Source organism: Pempheris klunzingeri, chromosome 21 (assembly GCF_042242105.1).
Source record: "Pempheris klunzingeri isolate RE-2024b chromosome 21, fPemKlu1.hap1, whole genome shotgun sequence".
Classification (NCBI taxonomy): Eukaryota; Metazoa; Chordata; class Actinopteri; order Acropomatiformes; family Pempheridae; genus Pempheris; species Pempheris klunzingeri.
Window position 1 is genome coordinate 11,867,666 of NC_092032.1, and position 21,475 is coordinate 11,889,140.

General features: G+C 43.1%; 1 protein-coding gene across 2 annotated transcripts; it reads left to right on the plus strand.

The window, feature by feature from the left end:
* The first annotated feature begins 1,975 nt into the window (after positions 1-1,975).
* Positions 1,976-20,836, plus strand: pde7a (phosphodiesterase 7A). Of its 2 annotated transcripts, none has more exons than XM_070853062.1 (12): positions 1,976-3,001; positions 12,285-12,345; positions 15,277-15,366; positions 16,164-16,327; positions 16,444-16,507; positions 17,259-17,455; positions 17,685-17,816; positions 17,941-18,032; positions 18,184-18,328; positions 18,424-18,520; positions 18,718-18,798; positions 18,881-20,836. In XM_070853062.1, the coding sequence occupies exons 1-12, from the start codon at positions 2,864-2,866 to the stop codon at positions 19,150-19,152; spliced, it is 1,533 nt and encodes a 510-aa protein (XP_070709163.1). In that variant the 5' UTR covers positions 1,976-2,863; the 3' UTR covers positions 19,153-20,836. The 2 variants fall into 2 exon arrangements, with proteins under 2 accessions (XP_070709163.1, XP_070709164.1); XM_070853063.1 differs by having other exon boundaries at positions 15,280-15,366.
* Positions 20,837-21,475: the final 639 nt, after the last annotated feature.

Below are 21,475 nucleotides of genomic sequence, written 5' to 3' on the forward strand. Positions count from 1 at the left end.
GTGTGGTGGTGTGTTTGTGAACACATTTACATATAGTCTGTATGTTAAGAGCTCTGCATGTGTAAGGAGCACTATAGGTGTAAAACTGCTGTGTGGGCAATGAAGCGTTAGATAATGACTCCTGTGATGCTCACAGTGTTGTCAGAGGGTAACAGGTAAATCAATTAGGGATACCGTGGTGGATTGCAATCTGTCTCCAGAGAACTCTCTGCAAGACTGGGAGAGTGGAGTATTAGAGGTCTCACGGGCAGGTACTGTACCAAGGGGAATTAGCAGGTATGCGGCTCACCTGTCTTACTAAAGCTCCTTAGGCTGATGCGAAAGCACTTCAACACACCGCCATGCTAAAAAGGCGGGTGTCTGTGTGCGATGTGAGTTTGTTTGCGTGAATGTGCCAAAAAAAGTGCCATGGAAGAAATTAATTAAGAAATCCTTTTCCCACATGTGCACTTAGAGGAATGAGTGTTAAGTATGTGCTGTCCTGTGCACACACGTGACGTGCCATTGACGTAGTTATATGCCAGATCAGGCAGTTTTAGAGTTGTCTGGCAACAAGAGGTTTGTAAACTGTGAATGCAAAAACAGAACCACCCATGTGTGGCTGACCTTCTCTGCTCTGTTTGCAGCAAATACTTTTAAGAATCAAGTTGTGACACGCCAGTCATTTACGTCATCACTTAAGTAAAAGTAGCAAAAAATGTAATGGTTTTAGTGTGTATTTTCGGTCACAAGGTGTTCCAGCGTCTGAGCTGGAAAGTATTATTTAGAAGTTAAGTAACTCAGAAGCTTTTTCACCTACTTTAAGTGTATTCTAAAATCAGTAATCCAACAATATTACATCAAAATATTTTGTAACAAGTATTCTACTCAGGTTTGCTAAGACAAACGTTGCTGAGAAAACGACAGTAACGGCTAATTTAGGTGAATATATGCAGTGACTATGACTGTTACTCAGTCAAAACAGCTACATTGCACTTTTATTTAGTACTTTCAATCTCAAGCACGATATTTTACACAAAAGAGAAGTCACATCGCTGTATACCTCCACTTGAGTTGTCTATTCTAGCACTCTTTCCACCCTGGCCACTGCCTATGCCACATTTGTTGTTTTGTTTTGCAGTGTTGCCTTAGTTGCCTAGAAAAGATGCAGGACTTCTTTGTGGGGGGTGTGATTGTGGGGAACTACATTCAGACCCATGGAAAAAGGGAGGGAGGGGATTACGCCTCCATTGGCACAGGGCCTGTCTGTTGCCATGGCACTTCCATTGTCCCCCAGCACATGGGCATGGCACAGAAACCCCCAGTGAAAATGCTCATGTTCTGGTCTGCTAATGCTGCATGTTTTTGGGGATTTATTTGAGTTACTCCGTTGCAGCACGAGGTCAGCTACACCTTATCACGGTCCACTACCAATGGTGAACTATCTAAAGGGCATGTGGTACAGACCGATAAACCCACACAATGCTGGAAGACAAAAAAAAAAAGAGTAACTCTGAGTCTACTTTACAATACAGTGTGCATGTGTTTTGAGTCAGCACAAGCAGTCATATGGATCAAATTGCCTCATCCTAACAGAGCTGCCACATTTTTCTGTATTTCCTAGGCTGTATTTCAAACTCCCGGGGAGTCTCAGCTCCCAAGTAGTATGAGTCATGAGAGGAAGGTAATCACAGGCAATGATGTGGACCGCTGCGGGGCAAGCCCCGTTGTGGAGGAATACCCTTGAGAAAGTCCACGCTGTCTGCAAACGACTGCTCATATAGGTCTTGGGATCGCCCAGGCCGCTCCGTCAATCACGTTACTCGGCTTATACTCCGTCAGCGCCTTTGTCCAATCAGATTTAAGGTTACAACAACTGCCTCGACGCCATTGGTCGATTGTAGACAAGGGCGTTTTTTTGCTCGCTCCAACAGCACCATCTCTGGCAGGTGGTGTCCGCTTTAAAACCATACAGTAGGCTAATGTTTAGGACGATAGGTAGGTAGTTATAGGGAATTAAACACACTTTAGGTTATTAATTTGTCGTTTTTTTGGTTGATAGTTTAGCGTTACGCGCCACTACGTTTGCTTTAAGCCCAGCGGAGCGCAGTGAATGAGATGAACGTCGGGGTTCCCCTCTCTGAGGCAGACACTTTGTGCTTTACGGTCAGCGGTGAATTAGACAACTGCTCCTTCATCATGCAGCTTCTGAAAAAAGACGGAAAAGCCCTACATGTTGATTATATTTCGCCGCCGGTGTGAGCCCGAACCAGAGATAAACCTTCCTGCCACGGCTGACAAGGTTTCACATCCTGGAGCTGCCTCACCTCGTCCGCCGGTGTGTTGCATACAATATGATATGTTGATGACATTTTGTGGAAGTGGTCGTGCCTTTTGTTTTCATTTCGGGATATGCGATATGCGGATCTGTAAAGGCAACGAAAGGCAAATGAGCGGACGTTTTCTTCTGCTTTGAAAATGAGGAAGCGTTTTCATAAAGACCCAGAAAATGGCAAGAAGGTCTCGTCGTCCGTGGGCCCGGATTTGAGTAAAATGAGAAGGAAAGGAGCAAATGCAACAGCAGCATGATTTTTTCCCCCACAGAATGACACCAAAGGAGGTAAAACTGTGGAGGTAGATAAGACGCAGCATCAATGAAGGCGATCTGGACAAGTTTTGAGTCGCTCATAATGAACAGAAATACTTTGCAGCTCGACAGCAGATCGTTTCCACTATATTAAAAGATTTTTTTTTTTCGGATTTGAGAGATTTTCTAAGTCACCAGTCATCTATTTTCGCATTGCATTTGTTATCTTTTTCAGTATATATTTGATTTTTTTTTTTTTTTTTATACTTCTGATCCGGATCCAGCCCTGACTATTCAATGGAAGTATGTTATCAGCTGCCGGTTTTGCCTCTTGACAGGCCGGTTCCCAAGCATGTTCTCAGCCGGAGGGGAGCTATTAGTTTCAGCTCCAGCTCCTCTCTCTTCGGGGCTCCTGATCCGAGACAGCTGTCACAGGTAAATACATTACAAATTCTTAAACTTATGTCCTTTTTTTTTTAGAAAAAAACAATTTAGCCACAATGGGGTTGGCTCTGGAAACCACACAGGCCTTTAAAGCAGCACCCCTTTAAACAAATGAATCAATAATCCACAGGAATCTTGCAGGTGGTTGTTGGATATCTAGGCCCTAACATACACAGTGAGCACCCACTTGCACAGACGCACACAACATTTTCTTATCGGTGACACGATGAACACACACCAACCAGCCATCATCTAATACCACTTTGCATTTGTGCATGTTGCACACAGATAAAGGCCCTCTTGGCTTACACTTTAGCCAGCACTGATGGTGTGATCTTTAAAGAGTACCAGTTTACTCCTGGGACTTGCTACATTTGTCAGAGGGAACGTGCCACACTGTTATTTATGTTAACATCCCTTGACACACTGACAGAAGAAACATAAATCATTGAGTCATACTTGAACTTCCTGCTTTCTCACAGTAGTGAATTCTTGGAAATGTGCCTCTGGTAATCCTGCCTGTTTGTGCTCTGTGGTGAAAGAAAAGGAAAGGTAGTCTTAATGTTGTGGGGTCACATTTTGCTTGAATCTCACGCACCCAGAAAAACTGGCTCAGCAGTACAATGCATCTCGAATGCATTAGCCAAGCATTTAGTCACTGTTGTATACAAGCATGTGTCTCAATGACATACTGTCTGTTAGGCCCAGTACACTTGCTTAACTAACTAACACACGTGTGCCTGAAACCTCAGCCCAGAGAAAAGTTGCACATCAAATCATGAGTCAATAAACTCCTTCCACACAGTGTTACGCTTTTTAAAACTGGAAAAACATCCTCACTTTTGCTCCAGTGGTTTTGCACAAAAGGAGCAGGGTTTATTCTCTCTTTAGATCACATCCTGCTATTTGGCCATGAACCAAAAACTCCCACAGCTTTGCATGGCATCTCCCAACGCATTAACTAAGCATTAAGTCACCGTCTTTGACTGTGTGGACGTCCTCTTCAATGGGCCATCCATTAGCGCTTTGTGCAAGAAGCTGCTCCACATAACCATCCATGTGTGTCTGCTTTGAACCTACCACACCATCACAGGCAGCTCTCTCAAAAACTAATGCATAGGCTTGGTTATCAAAGGCCTTCAATGCTGCTCATCCTCAGTGGTCTTTCAAACGTTGGATAAGCTAGCTGGACAAGACTTTGCCGACCATCAGTTCATCTTTCCATCCATCCATTCACTTCATACTTGCAGTTATCCTACCACTCCATCATCACACTCTGCCTTAGTTAGGAAGACTTATAAAACTAATCTGAGGGCCTGAAACTCTCCTGCGCCTTGGTGGATCTTGGACCTTGCTTCTCAGACTGCAGCCCAAAGGCGGGATCCCTTAGAGAGGTCCCAAAACCTCAGGAAAAATCCCATCTCGACATAATGCTAGACTGCTCATCCTCTGCATACAAACACAAGTGTAAAGCTATTGTGTCTCTTGGTCAGGTTTCTCTAGCGGGCCAGAGTTCGTTTTCAATCTGCAGGTTTGAGGAGTGCTGTTGTCATGCTCCTTTGTTGTGAAAAAAGGGGCCATTTGCAATAAGCAGTGTGAGTTTGCAGTGAAACAATAATCATCTACGCGTCATTTTTGTGGAGAAATTGTTAAATCACGCAAGGTTTACAAACACTTGGATGCCTTGTGCAAAAACAAGACGGCAGTAGCAAGGGAGACCTGCTGACATAGTCATTTGTCTTTTTTTTTCTTTCTGAACAGTGGCAGAATTGGGTGAACATGCATGCACACATGCAACACTGTCACTCAGCCTTGGTCACAGCGCAATTACACTTCTACAAATATTGTGTTTCGGGCCCTATTTATGACCATAAGGGTGCATTTGTCCTTGGTGGCTGCTTTGTTTTTGTGTGTGGTTCCACAGGCCTGTTGTTTGTGGAAGCAGATCTGGACTACCATTGCAGAAAGAGGCAGTTAGGCATGTGCCTGGGCTCTGTGGGCAGTGGTTTGGCTCGCTGCCACACTCACAGATGGCCGGAGTCTCAGTCTCTTTTCTTTCTCTGGCTATCTTGTTCCGCTCACTCACAAGCTCCCTCTCTTTCTTTCTCCTCTACCCCCCTCCCCTCCCCTCGCAGATGAAGACATTTCCTCTTGTAAACAGAGGACGAAAGAGTAGGGCTCAAGACACGACAGAGTCTCAGAAGAATATGTCACTCTGTGGTAGTGGAATGCTTATGATTGGGTGTAAATATGCTGTCGAAGAGGCGTTGAAAACAGCAACGGCATTAAATAAATGGGCTCCTTTATCTATTACAATGCCTTTTATTGTGCTTTTTACAATGCACGTTGGCTGCTTCTAGTTTAATTCCTAAGAGTGAGGTGAAAGATGATTTGAATTTTGCTTTGTATAAAGTGATGCATGCTGGTCCCCTCTGGCTTCTCTGGAGTAAAGGATAAACACAGGACTGCGATAGATTAGATTTGTGCAGAATGAAAGGACCAGGAGTACCAGATAAGGAGTAGGTCACAGCAAACAGTCATGTGGTACAAACACACACGTATATTCCCGTAAAATAGCATTACTGCACACATTTCAGAGATCTTGCGCATGACAGGAGTTTCTATGCCACATGGCTGGCTGTCATAAATTGGTACTATTAACACATTCATACACAGTCACGTGGTTCTGACAAGGCTGTGTAATTGATATCTTTTTCAAAAAGGAAAAAAAATCCAGCAGAGATACAAGAATCAATAAACAGATGCACAGTATTGATGAGGCCTGAGTAGTCACATGGTTTTGGCGATAATGGGAGGAAGGCAGCTTAGACTGGAAACACTGATCTGCTGTCAGCTCAGTCCATCATATCACAGCTGTAGATATCATCAAGAGCATGTTGGCCACTGACCCCAGATCTACTCCCTCTCAATTTTTGATGTTCAGGGACAGGAGATGCTGATAGGCCTGTGCGTAAGGATGGGAGATAGCGCCGCTTGTTTCATCCACACTGTGGATGTTTCTGTGCAGAGCATGATAAGAGAATACACTACAGTGCTTCTTTCTGAGGGAGTTACTCTGTTGATTCTAACTGAACCGATAAGGTTTTTTTTTCTGCACAGTGCCATCGGATTGACGTAGTTTCAGGATGTGGTAAGAATGCTGAAGGAGCCGTTCAGACTCTGAGCTTGGTGTTTCACAACCCTTTGCTAAAACTTTAACTCTCTCCCTGCCAAAGTTAGGTTTTCTGCAAAATTTGCGTGAATGAGCAGGAATGCATGACACTGTTTGTTATTAAGCGAGGATGTGTATTATTTTGTAAATAAACAGGAGCCAAACCTTACACCCTGTCTTCATTTAGGCTAAACATACACATTCTCCTTGTTTCTCTGTCTGTCTGTCTCTCTGTAAGGGGCCCCACTTATCACATGACCATTTTGTTTTTGCGTCACGGTGTGGAGTGCAATCGGCCGTGAGAATGTGGCTCCACACATCAACACACTAAGGGACACAATGTCAAGGGCCAACTGCTCTGGCTGAATATCAATCACATTTACTGTAGGTCTGTAGACATATGAGATGAGTGTATACAGGAAGGGAGAATTAATTTACCCGTGTTACTAGTTTTAAGCACCAAATAGCTGTCTACAGGCTCACCGGTTGGCGACTTGGGTTTTGTTTTCCCTCCTCAGAAGGTTAAGACTTCCAAGGGGAGGGAGGGGGGCATTAAGCCTGCCTAGAGAAGCAATTAGAGCCTGGGGATGATGTTTAAAAAACGAATGAAATTCCTGTGCAGCCTGTGTGAATATGAAGCAAGTCTACCCCTTCCCCCCACCCCTTAACTCTACTTCTTTCATAGAGCACAGCTAAAAGCACATTTATACAAGCCCCCTTAAAGCACTCTGTGTAAAGACGACTCAAATCATTTTAAGAAACTTTACCCACCAGTAAAAAAAAATCATTGTTTGTAGATATATTACTGCCTGACAAGCATGCTGCTTTGTTCTTTGTTGTCAACACTGCACTGTCATTCGCTTGCTAAGGCACCGGGCCAATTCACCCCAAGCCCCTCCTCAAACCAGCAGCCCTCTCTCAAAAACTCACTGTAGCTGGAGTGTGTCAGAGTGGACAGTGTTCACATAAAACACTCTTACAACAGGTAGACTCCATCTAGGGCTTTTGCTATGCAATGGCTGGTGCGCACACACACACACACACACACTCTCACACATACTCACTCAATCCAAACCTGTCCGCATTTATGGCCTAGCACTCAGTTACTGGAATGTGCCGTCCCACACAGCAGAGCGCTGCAAGAGGTCATAACTCAGAAGGAAGCTTTCAGTTTATGAAACCGTGCTGAGTCCAGCTGCTTTTATCTTGGGAATTTACATGTGTGTGTGTGGTTTGTGTGCACTACTTTGTTTCTGATATCTCAGTTTATAGGAATACTGCTAGCTTCCTCATTTGCTTGGCACTAGCTGACTTACTGACTTAACAATAGACCTATCCTCAGCCAAAGCTCAGTTTTAAAGCTAAATGACATCATAAAGGCAGCTTTTATGTCTGTGTTTGAAACAAGGAAGTGTGAGAATGTTGCAGTGTGCATTGAACCTTTGAATACTATACAAAGGGCGTCAGACTACAGTATCAGCTATGATGACGAGAGCATGTTTGAAAAAGCCAAATTTTAGTTCTTGCAACTCAGCCATTACCTTTTGATTTAAACAAGCACACACAAAATGCATTAGTCTGTTTGCTTTGAGCAAACATCACCATTGCATGTTGTTAGCATCTCTTTAACTGAAGGAGTCAGAAAATGACAAACGCTGAAGCTCTGGGGTAACTCACACGCTCACAAGTTTTGACATCAACTGACCTCCTGACCTCAGAAACCTGAGTGCCGTGACCCCAGGCAACAAGACTAAACTGAGATAAGAAACAGAGCCATATGTAAACGAGCTCCCATGGAATTTCAGGGAGCACAATGAGCAGACTGTTATGCTAGCAGTAAACTCCAAACAAAACTAAATTTGGCTTGTTCTCAGACTGTTGCAAGCACCAACTTTCTACACCTCCAGGTGTTTGATTAAAGGCACCCAAGGCAAATGACGTTTCATGTTTGCTTCCCCAAAAATAAGGATAGAGTTTTAGTTACCTTTGTAAATCTTTATGTGGCCTGCAACCAATTTGAGATATTGTTAAAGGGCTACCACAGTAACCAAAATGCCAGTCCAAAATGTTTGGTTGAATCTGATTTGGCGCTTTTATGGTTATGGTTGTCCTTTGAGCTGCAGTAGCTTTCCCCACTGAGGGATCAATGAAAAGTTTTATCTTTTATCTTTATCTTATGAATGTGTATTTTTCCCTTAAAATTATACTAATTTAATTTTGAAGTTAATTAATAGCCTCACTTCACACAGTGTCAAGGAATAGTCACTTTTGAGTGAGCTGCTCGCCACCACAAATACAGTTACAAAATAAGCTGGGGTTTTTGTAAGCTGACTGTTTTTGGAATAATGCTAATTGAGCTAATGTGTCAAAAAGTCTTCACTAGCCAGGATTCGTCAGAGATAGACGGACTTCTCTCCTGAATAGCCCAGTCAGATTTCTCCCTTTGTACCCAGTTTTGCATGAATCTCAATGTAAAAATACCATACACCAATAGACTGGTAGAAATGTAATCCTAGACACTGGCTTGTTTGATGCCAAAGGCTGTGGGTCAAATGCAAAGTGGGAACCAGCACAGCTCGGCAGTGAACCCAAAGCAGACGTCCCTAAAACTGTACTTTCTCTTATGGCCACTAGACACTGGTCTGACTGGCTTGAAGAAATTGGAAAAATCCAAGTTTCTATCCTGAAATGCCAAGTTTGCACATATACTACGAAATTGTTTCAGTTCTCTCACGTATAAAGTTGATGACAAGCTGTAAATCCAAATCCAGGCTTCAAATATCTCCTAAGAAACCAATTGATGATGTCTCATGTTTTATTTCTGCTCCTCTTCATTCGGCCTATGAACAACTGGCAGATTTCCATTAAAGGATACTTTTGCTGTGACACACCTGTGAGCAACCACGATCAGAACCCATGATATGAGGACTGTACCCCTGTCTAACTTGTTCACTTACTTTTGTTTCTAAATTTAGTAATACTGTCCTGGATTTGACAGAAATACAAAACTAACACAACATCCTGTTTCTAAAAAATCCAAAACAGGCTTGTGATTTTCAGAATGGCATGTAATTTTACTCTCAAAGTTCTGGTGCTTAGTGATGCTGACGTGAAAGATGCAGTGAGAAGAAACAAGCATTTCAAAAAGGAGATTAACCACTGCTGGACTACATTCCTAATGTTTCATATGATTGAAATTTGTGACAAGTGTCTGCAAAGAGGGACAAAGGGCAAAGTTAATTTTGATAAGTGGATTATACATCTGTGACATTGTCGCTGTCCTGCCTTTGACGTCCTTTATCTCTCCTTCTCTCTCCCTTATTATCACTTGTGGCTGTGAAGCATAAATGCCAAAAACACAGAACTGACAAAGGGGCTCAAGTTCATGTCAGGCCATGATAGGACCACTATGGTTGTGTGTGTGTTGGCACTTGGCATTGCAAGGCGTGGCAGGCGGTGTGTGGGCTGGCCATTTCAAGGGTAAAACGTGACTTTTCCCTCCGTTCACAGTGGGAATGTGACATTGACGAAGTGTTTGCACTGCCGCCTCCTTCTTACTAGCTCATAAGGGAGCACATGCCAGTGTCCACTTAAGTGCCAACTTTTGTGTGTGTGCGTGTGTGTGCGCGTGTGTGTGTGTGTGTGTGTGTGTGTGTGTGTGTGTGTGTGTGTGTGTGTGTGAGAGAGAGAGTGCATGCGCGTGTGTGTGTGTGTGTGTGTGTAGCTCTGTCCAAAAGGTTTGTTTGGGCAAGTGTTGGCAGGGCCGGTCACTCTTCCATTCCCAGCCCTGAAGCCAGCATTATACAGTTCCCACGCATGTTATAGCCGATACCAACCCCCTCACACAGACACACACACGGCCCATACTAGATACACACAATCTATAATATTCACACTAACCACTGGTGCTGTGTGTAAACACAGAGGCCTGTTGACACTAAAATACAGCTTTGCAGATTACCCACCCTGAGTCAAGCTGTTTGCTAGCCGGTAAAATATTAGCTTTGGATTGGCGGCTGTCATGGGCTTAGAGGACAGACTTTGTCAGGTGTGCATGTGTGTGCGTGAAGGAGATTCACAATAATCCTAAGGATGTGAGGTAATGAGTGTACAAGCATGTACATTTGTGCTTGCGCGTGTTTGGTCCCAGAATATAGACTGAGTCCATCAGTGAGCCAGCTGCCCAGTCATGCAGGCACCCGGTGGAATGGGTAACCCTAGATGAGGGTAGCCCCAGAAGGGAGAGCAGAGAGTCTGTCTGGAGGGGGGCAAGAGTTTGTGGAGTGCACAGAGAGGTGAGCCAACACCTCAGTGTAGCCCGGAGCAGCTGTCTGTCGACAGAGCAAATATGCAGCTGCCACAGTCATACCCGCTACAACTACTACTGCGCATGAGACTCTGCCGCAGCAGCTGCCTCCTGGTGAGGGATACTGCTGGATGGCAGAGCAGACACAAGTCAAGCTGAAACAGACTTTAATAGCTTAGCAGTTATTTGCTGGGATTTTCATCCATATTTTGGCAGCTTGTTCCCCCTCTGAGGTCAACAGCAGCATCCTTATTCAAGCCAAATTTAACATTGTTTTATTTCACAGTAGGTCAGTAGTAACTCCAGAAAGCTTAAGATAATGTTTGTTTCTTATTTGTTAAAGGGTTTAATGGTGCACTTATTATATTTTATGTAATAAGAATATATGACTATTATTATTGGCTATGTTTTTTGTTATATTAAAATTGACTATATTATTAAATTATTATTGACTTATTGATAACGTGCATGCATGTCTGATAGTAAAAGCAATAAAAATGGTACACTGGTAGGAAATTGTGCCAGAGTATGAGTCATGACTGGTACTGGATTCATTTTTGGCACATTTTCATCAGGCTGGATATCTGTGCTTTTCCAAGCCGTGAACAACCACTATCACAGCCTGTAAAGTAGATGTGATGACAACTGTATTTTGACAGCACAAGAATGGCACAGGATAAAGATGATGACCTGCAGGTATAGTTACTCACCTCTCCAGCTCACTCTCCAAGATGCACAAGGCATGCTCTGTTTTTGCTTTGTATGGAGACAACACTTTGTCTTTTTGTCCCTCTGCAGCATTTCAAATGCCCAAATATAGATTCAGATAAACCTTTATTGAGCAACCAGTTAGCATATGGTTATCAAATTGGAGAGTCAACTGTAGCTGCTTCTTAGAAAAAGTCTTCTTGCGGTGTAACCAGAAGTGTTATTACTCTTACAATGAAGAAGTATTAAAAGGTGCTGTCCAGAATGTTTTAATTGATTGGATAATTGATAAAGTATTATGACAATCTGCTATTAAGGAATGGTCTTGACTTGTCACGGGTTGGTGGGCCACATCGGTCCTGGTTATCAGTTCCACCAAAGTCAATTCAAATACAAATTCAAATTCATTTAAATTATGTTCACCCACTGACGTCAGATTCGGGAAGTATTTTTTTAGTGTACACTTTTTAATCATTGTGTAACTCAACTGTATTTGGAGGCAGAGTTGGAAGAGACGTCAGAATATCAGAAAACGTACTGGGTGGGGGGCACATGCCAGTGTCCACTGAAGTGCCAACGTGTGTGTGTGCGCGTGTGTGTGCGCGTGTGCGCGTGTGTGCGTGTGTGCGTGTGTGCGTGTGTGTGTGTGTGTGTGTGTGTGTGTGTGTGTGTGTGTGTGTCCACATGCCACGTGGGTTTCTCACATGACTGATAGTGGTGTAAGTGCCGTATCAGGCTGATGATATGGAGCTGGAACATGTTTATCAGTATAACAGCCTGTACTCACACATGCACACGTGCGCGCGCACACACACACACACACACACACTCTGAGAAGATTCGGACCAACATTAGCAACATTACACCACCCTACACTTATCAAGCTCTGTGTATATGTTAAGAAATTGCCAGTATTTTGTGTTTTTGTGATGTGTATTTGGGGGAGATTGGGTTGTGATACTACCCATATCACTTTTGTGCATAACAACCACTGCTGGGACCTACTGCGTTGTTGTAATAGTATAAATGTAACATTACATCGGTATAAACCTTGGACAGTTGTTAATGTTTCTCTTTGTTTTGTTCAGAGGCGAGGGGCCATCTCTTACGACAGCTCAGACCAGACAGCGCTGTACATTCGTATGCTAGGTAAGTGTTTCCCCACTCTCAGTACGCACACACACACGCACGCACACACGCACACACGCACACACACATTTCAGTAGATACACACACACACACAAACATTTTCCAGACCTCAGGAGGTTTATCTCCTCCATGATCATGTTCATTTCTTAATACATAATGGCTTAAAAAGCAGTGACATGGGAAATGGATGGATCAGAAATGGAGAGAGGGATGTGGAGATTATGAAGAGATGGGGACGCAGTAGAGTGCGTGTGCACTCAATCCCTGACCTTGTGGTAATCTCTCAATCAGAACAGACTTAGGTTGTGTGTATATGTAGTGTTGAGTGTCTTTGAAGTTTGACCAGGTTTGTTAAGAGTACAGGATTTCATTTGAGCCCTCAACAGACAAAGGGTTCATCGGCAGAGAGTGTTTTTGTGTTTATGTCCACGTGTCTGTGTGTACACACTGCGTGTTTGTGTGTCCATTTGCCCAGTGCTGCCCTCAGCAACCCTAAACACGATAAGCAGTTTAGAAAATGGATGGGAGGATGGAGGGCTCATAGCTCTGCCAGGCAGATAGAGTCAAATGCATCTAGGAAGCAGCCAGATCAGCCTCAGCTTCCTAATCAATAAGGTTATTTTGGATAATAGTGCAATTAGAGGCTGGGTGTACCCCTGACTTGAGTCTACCACACACAGCTGTGCCCACGCATGGCACTTTTGCCACCTTAATTCTTAGATTAGTTGTTGTTTGATGGCCAGTAAGCAGCAAAAAAGAAAGAAACTTTAAGTGTCAGTGTCATTCGTAGATATTAGATTGCTGCTGCGAAGCATAGTGAGTAGGCAGGGAGCATTAAACAGCAGGGGTAGTTTAAGGCTTACTGAATGTCTTTGTTGAAATCCTGTTTGCTGTAGTTTTCAAATAATATTGCTATACTTTTTTTTCTCTCCAGCTGGATAATGCCCATGACTCGACTGCTGCCATGTGTGTCTAGTCACAGTAACAACAATTTATTGAGCTGACTGAAGGAGCTTTTGCTTTTTAATCATTTTACTTGGCTGAGTATGGTGGCAGTCTCATACGTCACCAGCATAAAGCGTCTGTGTCTGTAGATTTTATATTAAATTGAGTGTGAGGAGAGGCACACTAATGCAGACCGGTGTTTGCCTGGGCCAGGGTTCAGTCTGCCAAGTTAATGCTGATGTGCTTTCAAATAGCAGGACTCAGAGCTTTCGCCGCATCAGTTATAATGACATGACCTACATCCACCCCAGAGCGCCAGCACTAATGCACCGCAGGGGAAACATGGACCCCGTGACTCTCAAAACACACTAATCACACAAGCACACACACACGTGCTGAGCCCTAGCACATGCATCTGCAGATGTGACAGATGTATAGACATGTGGGCACACACACACACACACACACACACACACACACTCACACTCTCACTGCCTAGGAGTGCATGAATTGTAGCGCCTTTTGGTCATAATTTATGTTTTGCATGTGAAATACCACTGATACGGTTTCACTCTCCACATTCATACCATCAACTTTACAAACAGCTTTTCAAAATAATGTTGAGCATCATTATGCCTTGAATTGTAATTCTTAGTTTTTGGTATTTTGATAGGAACTTGTAGTATGTATGTGTAGTATTCAAACAGCTGTTTGCAAGTAAGTAACATGCTGGTTGGGGAAACACATGTGTGACTGCTTTGATTTTAATTCTAATGCACATACAACACAATCAGAAGTGCCATGCCGAAAACATACCATTGCACTGTTTAGCACCTTGATGAGTAGACTGCCATATAGAGTCTTGCCGCATATAGAGTGTTGCCTGGAACGACGCACTAGCATATTACCGCATCAGCGTCATAGCACCATCCTGCCACCTCACTATACTCTCACTGCTCCTTACTGCAGTCTACAAGCAGGCCAGCCGCCGTCTGTTTGGTCCCAGTCTGGACCCTGTTCCTGCTCCTCTGCCTGACTACTAAAAACAGTCATAGATGGACTATAGATCACTCTCAGTGGCTCTGAGTACTAATAGTAGAGCAGACTATCCTGACATGGCATTGCATGCTCAGCTATTTGATTGACTTGTATGTCCATTGAATTTTCTCTTCTGAGACGTGGGCGTTTGTGCGTGTCTGTGCCCGCACATGGACAGTCTACACCGAACTGGGGTCAAATAGTATTTACAAAATCACATATTTTGCCTGTTTGCTTGGAGTACCAAAGTTATGGGTTTTACCACATTTTGATAACAGTTCAAGTCCTGTTTCACTTTGAATGCTTAGTATAAGAATGATTCCTCCTTAATTGTAATCAAAAGCTGAAACATAATGGTGAATATTTCTGTCCACACTCTCAAGCATTCAATGACTACAGCTCCCAGCTTTGAGCTTTGTTTCTGTCTGTTAGTTGTTTTATCTTCAGAGTATGTACAATGTTACTCAAATTGCTAAGCTGTACATTAAGAACATTAACATAGAGTACCAAACAGGCAGGGTAGTAACAAACAAACAAGCAAAAACTAATAAGTAAAAATGGCTATTAAGTAAAATGTAGGGGATATTAGTGAGTTGTAAATTCTAGACTATTGCCAGAAAATCAAATCAGTTTTAGTTTTTTAGAGGTTTTGGTGAAAGAAAGCCTCTGTGATTTAAAAACACGCTGTTTGGCTGTGGCTGAGTGGACCAGAGGCTTGCTTAGAAGAGAGCAGGATTTCAGCTGTGTTAGTAATTTTGCATACATTTGCAATTGTCTTATTGTAGTGCTCTGCCCATTGTCCTGTGGTAAAGTCCATTTTGTGGCAAGAAAGATAATTTCCAGTATATGATCAAGTATATTTGTAAATACTACTTATCCTTGCACATTCAGACACATTACTTTCCAAGCAGCATGAATCTTGAGGAAATAAGTGCTGATTTCTTCTAGGAGATGTGAGAGTGAGAAGTCAGGTTGGATTTGAACCAGAACGAAGAAGCTCCCACCCATACCTGTGCATCGACTTCCGAACCCTTCACAGTGAGTATGAATCACTGCTAAATACCTTGACTCTCCAGCCTAGCTAATAACAAGAGACATTATCAAATGTTTGTTCCTCTCCAGTAGGACTGACATATGTTTGTGCACTGTTTTCAGACAGTGTTTCACATGATGATAAAGACCAAGGTGTGTCTTAGTGTAAACCTTGTGAGAGGCTTTTTATCAAAGCTTTGTGGATAGGTATGTGATACAATAACCACTTTCATACATTTCTTTTGTATGAAATATCAAACCATTACAAAGATGTAGTGTGTGTGTGTGTGTGTGTTGACATTTTGACCCAAATGTAATCCTACCTCATGCTGACGTGTTTCCGGATTGCAGCCACAGTTTATTCAGACACAGTGCTTTTGTGTGGGGGTGTATGTCAGTGTGTGTGTGTGTGTTTGTGTGTGTGTGTGTGTGTGTGTGTGTGTGTGTGTGTGTGTGTGTGTGTGTGTGTGTGTGTGTGTGTGTGTGTGTGTGTGTGTGTGTGTGTGTGTGTGTGTGTGTGTGTGTGTGTGTGTGTGTGTGTGTGTGTGTGTGTGTGTGTGTGTGTGTGAGACCACTGACAAAGCATGTCTGCTGTGTGATCCCAGACGAAAGGCTTACGAGTGGGCGGCTGTGTCAGCAGCGACTGTTTGTATATCTCTCTGTTGGTGTCAGATCCCCACCGAGTTTGTGCAACCCAAATGACTCTCCGAGCCTAATGAGCTTGTAAAATAAACGTTTACCAGAAACACTGTTACATATTTAACTTGCTACATCAATTTGTGTGTGCTTTTGTGTGCGTGCAGATCGGCTGGCCTGTGGGTCCACGTCAGCGAGCTCTGCTCCTGAAAGGAGGGTCCACAGACTGCTCAGCTTCCAGAGGTACCTGCACTCATCCCGTCTGCTGCGGGGAGTCCCCCAGCAGATCCCCCTCCACATCCTGGATGAAGACTACACTGGACAGGCCAGAGTATGGCACCCACCTTTATATAACAGTACCATAATAAGACTTGGAGAAATGCAAATTATTTGCTTTGCTCGGGATTCACATCACCAATTCTGCTTCTCTTTTTCCCTCTCCTGTAGTGCATGCTGGAAAAAGTCGGCAACTGGAATTTTGACATCTTCCTCTTCGATAGGTTGACAAATGGTTAGTTAAATATGATTTGGTCAGAAGTTGTTTTTAAAAGTAAAAGTAATGCAGCGCTGACAGGAGAGTCCAGCATTTAACCAGCCTTAGATTCAATGTATTACCAATGGTGCCATCTATTGGATGCCAGCCGACACAGAGGATTTACTGCATGAAGATTAACTCTACAATTGAATCACAGAATTTTATTTTGTAAAGGAGAAAATCTCTTCTTCCTGCAATTTTGAGCAATTTTGTTGTCATTTGTTTGTTGAAGAGGACATAACAATATAATGTTAATAGCTCCATAGACTCTTCTCTCCAAACCACAGTTCAACACGCAGAGAGCATAATGAATCTAACTAGCTTTAGATATATAAAAATGTGGTCCAGGCACAAGATGTGTTATATTATTAAATGAGGGCATGAGCCAGACCATACTTGACCAGAAAAAAGCTTGTTCTTGGTTATTGTTGTGCATGGTGTTTTGGAGAGAAAAAGGATGAAAAATCACAAAAAGAAGTAATTATGTTAAGTGAAGAAGGGGAGAAAGTGAAGAAGGAGTAATCAAGGTAGATTTAGAGAAAGTAGATGCACCAATAAAATACATCATGAATCAGAAAATAACTCCTGCAAAGCACTGAGCATATCAGACTGATCTTTTATGTTGTAACAATGTCTGACGGTGCAATTTGTCCTTTTTGGATAAAAGTGAAAAGAGACTCGGAGCAGATCAAAGCAGAATGCTCACTCTGATTGTCTTATTGTTCAGGAAACAGCCTGATCACCCTGACCTTCCACCTGCTGAACCAGTATGGCCTGGTGGAGCTCTTCCAGCTGGACATGGTCAAACTCTGGAGGTTCCTGGTCATGGTCCAGGAGGACTACCACAGCAACAACCCCTACCACAACGCTGTCCACGCTGCAGATGTTACACAGGCCATGTACTGCTACATGCGAGAACCCATTGTGAGATATGCAAATGAGACACTTTGGTTCCTTTTGGCTTGAGAAATACCTTTAACTAAGTCAATTGTTAGCCAAGTTATCCAAGTACAATTGCTGCTTGAATTTTCTAAAAGTTGCATGGGTGTCAGTATACAATTTCTTGATTTTAAAAGAGCTTCATTGAAGGATAATTTGGATTTTAATGATCAGAAATGATAATCCTGGTGCCATTGTCTTGTTGTGAGTGCAGCTTGCCAAGTCTCTGACCTCCTGTGACATCCTACTGGGACTCCTAGCAGCCGCCACACATGACCTGGACCATCCTGGAGTCAACCAGCCTTTCCTCATTAAGACTGACCACTATCTAGCTAAATTATATAGGGTAAGGCCTCCTAACAGTCACCCCAGCCTGTCAGAACTCACTTATGATTGTACTGTAGTGGAAGATATGACATGATTTATTAAATGAATGTGTCTGTGCACATTTTTACTTTTTTAACTTGTAGAATACCTCAGTTCTGGAAAACCACCACTGGAAGTCTGCAGTGGGCCTGCTCAGAGAGACTGGGCTGTTCTCCCATCTGCCTGCTGAGGACAGGTCAGCCTGACACCGAAATGATGCACGAAGAAACCTCTGCCACACACACACACACACAGTTAGATAGCACCTGCTGAAAGGCTAGACATGTCACTTAGGAAAGGGAAGTTATTTCAGTCAGTTATTTCATTTTGTCTCTTCGATGCCTTAGCCTGAACATGGAGAGGGAGTTGGGCTCTTTAATCCTGGCCACGGACATCAGCAGACAGAACGAGTACCTGTCTAGGTTTCGCGTGCACCTGGACCAGGACAACCTGTGCTTGACCAGCGCCAGCCACCGTCACTTCATCCTGCAGGTCGATCACTCCCTCTGTCACGCACGAACACACACCTCTGCGCAAAACTTCAAAACTGTGAGGTCTAATTTTGTTTTCATTCGCACCCTGTACAGATGGCTCTGAAGTGTGCGGACATCTGTAACCCCTGCAGACCCTGGGAGCTGAGCAAACAGTGGAGTGAGAAAGTGACAGAGGAGTTCTTCCAACAAGGTTAGCTTTTTTTTTTTTTCCTGCCACGTATTGTTTGTCAGCGTCCTTCAGTTGTTTATTTTGCTCTTTTCTTTAATCCCCACACAGTTCCTTTCTTCATTCTTTCTATAGTCATGCTTTAACCAATTAATTTTATTAGAACATATAATGCTGTATAATTGCTCATATATCAATTATTTTTTGTAACGCTCTTTTAGGAGATATTGAGAAGAAGCACAAACTTGAAGTCAGCCCACTATGTGACAAAGGAAACAACACAGTTGGCAACATTCAAATAGGTATGTTTCTGTGTTTCAGAGCTTTCAGTCATATCTAATGTTTAGAGCGTATCTTCATCTGCCACCTTTTCTCCCACTTGAGGCTTCATGACATACGTGGCAGAGCCGCTGTTTGCAGAGTGGGCTCGTTTCTCCGACACACGTCTGTCCCAGACCATGCTGGGCCACATGGGGCTGAACAAGGCCAGCTGGGGCGGCCTACAGCAGGAACAAACCTCCGTCTCCGAGGAGGCAGAGCCCAGCACAGCCGGCGCAGACAGAGAAGACGCCGCCGCCCGAAGGGACAGCAACACAGCAACAGCCGCAGGACGAACCAGCTCCAAAGAAATACCTCAGGGAAGCAGAGAATCCTGACACTCCTCGTGTGCCCTTTCACCTCAACCTCCTGACCCCTGACCCCTGACCCCCGGCCTCAGGGCCTCACCACACACTGGGGGCCGGGTGGGGCAAACAATGGCCTGCAGCCATGCCACTGCCCCACCTGATCCCAACACCTTGTTTATGTTTTGTTGCTTTTGCCTCCCATCTTGATAAACCACTGATTTTATTTTATTTAATTTATTTAATTTTTAATTCCTCTTTTTTGGCATAGAGCAATACATAGATACCTCATTTGGCTACTGCTGTATTTTCTTTTATTTGCTTTGTTTTATTTATTTGTCCACTGTACTTTTGGCATTACTGACTGAACACACCACTGTTTTTTTGGTTGCTGAACCTTAAGGGGAAAGCAGTATAAGAACTGCAGAAGACATTTTCCTGGTATTTTGAAGTGCCATTTGAAAACAAAGATTTGAAGAATGATCTGAACTGAATTGACTGAGACAACTGGAGTATTCAGACGCGAGACCCTCCTAAGACTTTCAAGTAAAGCCGTGTTGCATTTGTATTGAAGATTATTCCTCATGTAAAAACAAAAAAAAAAAAATGTGACAAGCCCAGTCCTTTTGCTGCCTCTACAAAGACTGTTTACGCATCTCCTTGTTTGTTGTCTCTTTCCCTTGAACTGAAGTTAATCATGTCGGCTCCACGGTTTGCCTTCGAAGCACAGATGTGAAGAACCACTCGTTTGAACTGTCATCCCACTGTTGAAGCCATGAGCAGAACCTTATTCAAACACACCAGATGCCATAAGTAACTCCACCTGTGCTACAATGTGGTCTTGCACTCCCAAATAACGATGGTGTTGGATGTGCAGCTTCGTCTCCGTGACATCACCGCGAGACCCTGTGATGGTATTGTAGAAATTAGTCCTTTTTCTGGCGATATTATTATTTTTTTTTTTCTTTTCTGAATCTTCCAGTCCTGGTTGAACTCGGGGGGTAGCCTCCCTCCCAGACTGGAGATCAGTTACTCACTGCACATGCATCTCACCTGGAACTCCACGCAACTCGACTCGCTCAGGGTTTTGCTAGTCTCTTATAAAGAGGGAGAGGGGGGAGGAGGTGACTGCAGGCGATGCAGGGTTGTGTTTTTATTTTATTTTTCCTGGCTAGGATCTACTGAAGGAGACTCTCCCTCTCTGCAGAATGTCTCTCAGCCACATGCAACCTAAAGGACTGATCGATTGATGCCTTATAACTATGCACAAACTATGCTAAGTGACCAAACCAGCTCCTGTTCCCATCAAGTGCATGGTGTGCTTGTCTTTGAATGCACTGTCCAATCCCTTTGCCTTTTTGTTGTGAGGAACAACTCCGGCTGTCTTTTTTTTTTTTTTTTTGTATGGAAACAAAATGGTCGAGTGACTTTGAACATTCCATTTCTTTGTTTGGTTTGTCTTCTTTGATTCTGTATAGTGGCACAAATTGTGTTCGTGTTTAAACATTTTGAAAGATAACAGGTGCTTTTCTTACTTTAGCTGATTTGTATTTTGCTGTAAGTGCTGTAAGACTGTTGATAAAACTGTTTACAATTTGTTGCGACAGCCATTTTTGGGAAGTGTCGAGCCAGATTTTGTAAAGGCTTTGCTGTATTGACCTTTTTGATACATGCCTGTTGCAGTTACAATTTGAATAATAAAACCTGTTGTTGGCGATTGTTTTTTTGACTTCCACACATTTAAAACTGTAAAAAACTGAATCGTAGATCATTGATATCACCTGTAAGGTGACACTTTAACACTTCCCTCACCAGGAGCTACTAAATTATGAGGGCAGGAGCCTTTTGAGGTTAAAACTCGACCTTGACAGACGAACATTAGAACAAGTCGGGGCAAACCATAAACTTTTATTTAGAGATTTGTCAGTTCAAATTAAAACTTTATGGAAGACAACTTTTCTCCAAAATCTTGAATAGTACATTTAAAATCACTTAATCACTACAGACAGCCCAACTTCCCTTGTAAAAGGTAAAACTTGTAGAGTTGTTTTGAGGCAGAAACTACACTGGCAGAGAGAACAGGCTTTGATACAATGTGCAACCAGTCACTTTGAACAAAAAACTGCACCTGACTCCAAGGAGTCAGTATGTTCTGAGCCACATCTTCAAACGGAGGCATAAAAACGTGATCATCACTGGCACGACAAAAATATGTCATCAATACAGAGTTAACTAGAATAATGCAGTATTTCCTTTAAAGATAATGCTGAAATGTGAATCTCAAGCTCTGGGAAGTTGTTGTGTGATAAGAGGCGAGACTTATCCAAAGGTACTGATAAAGGAACAAAACATTGCA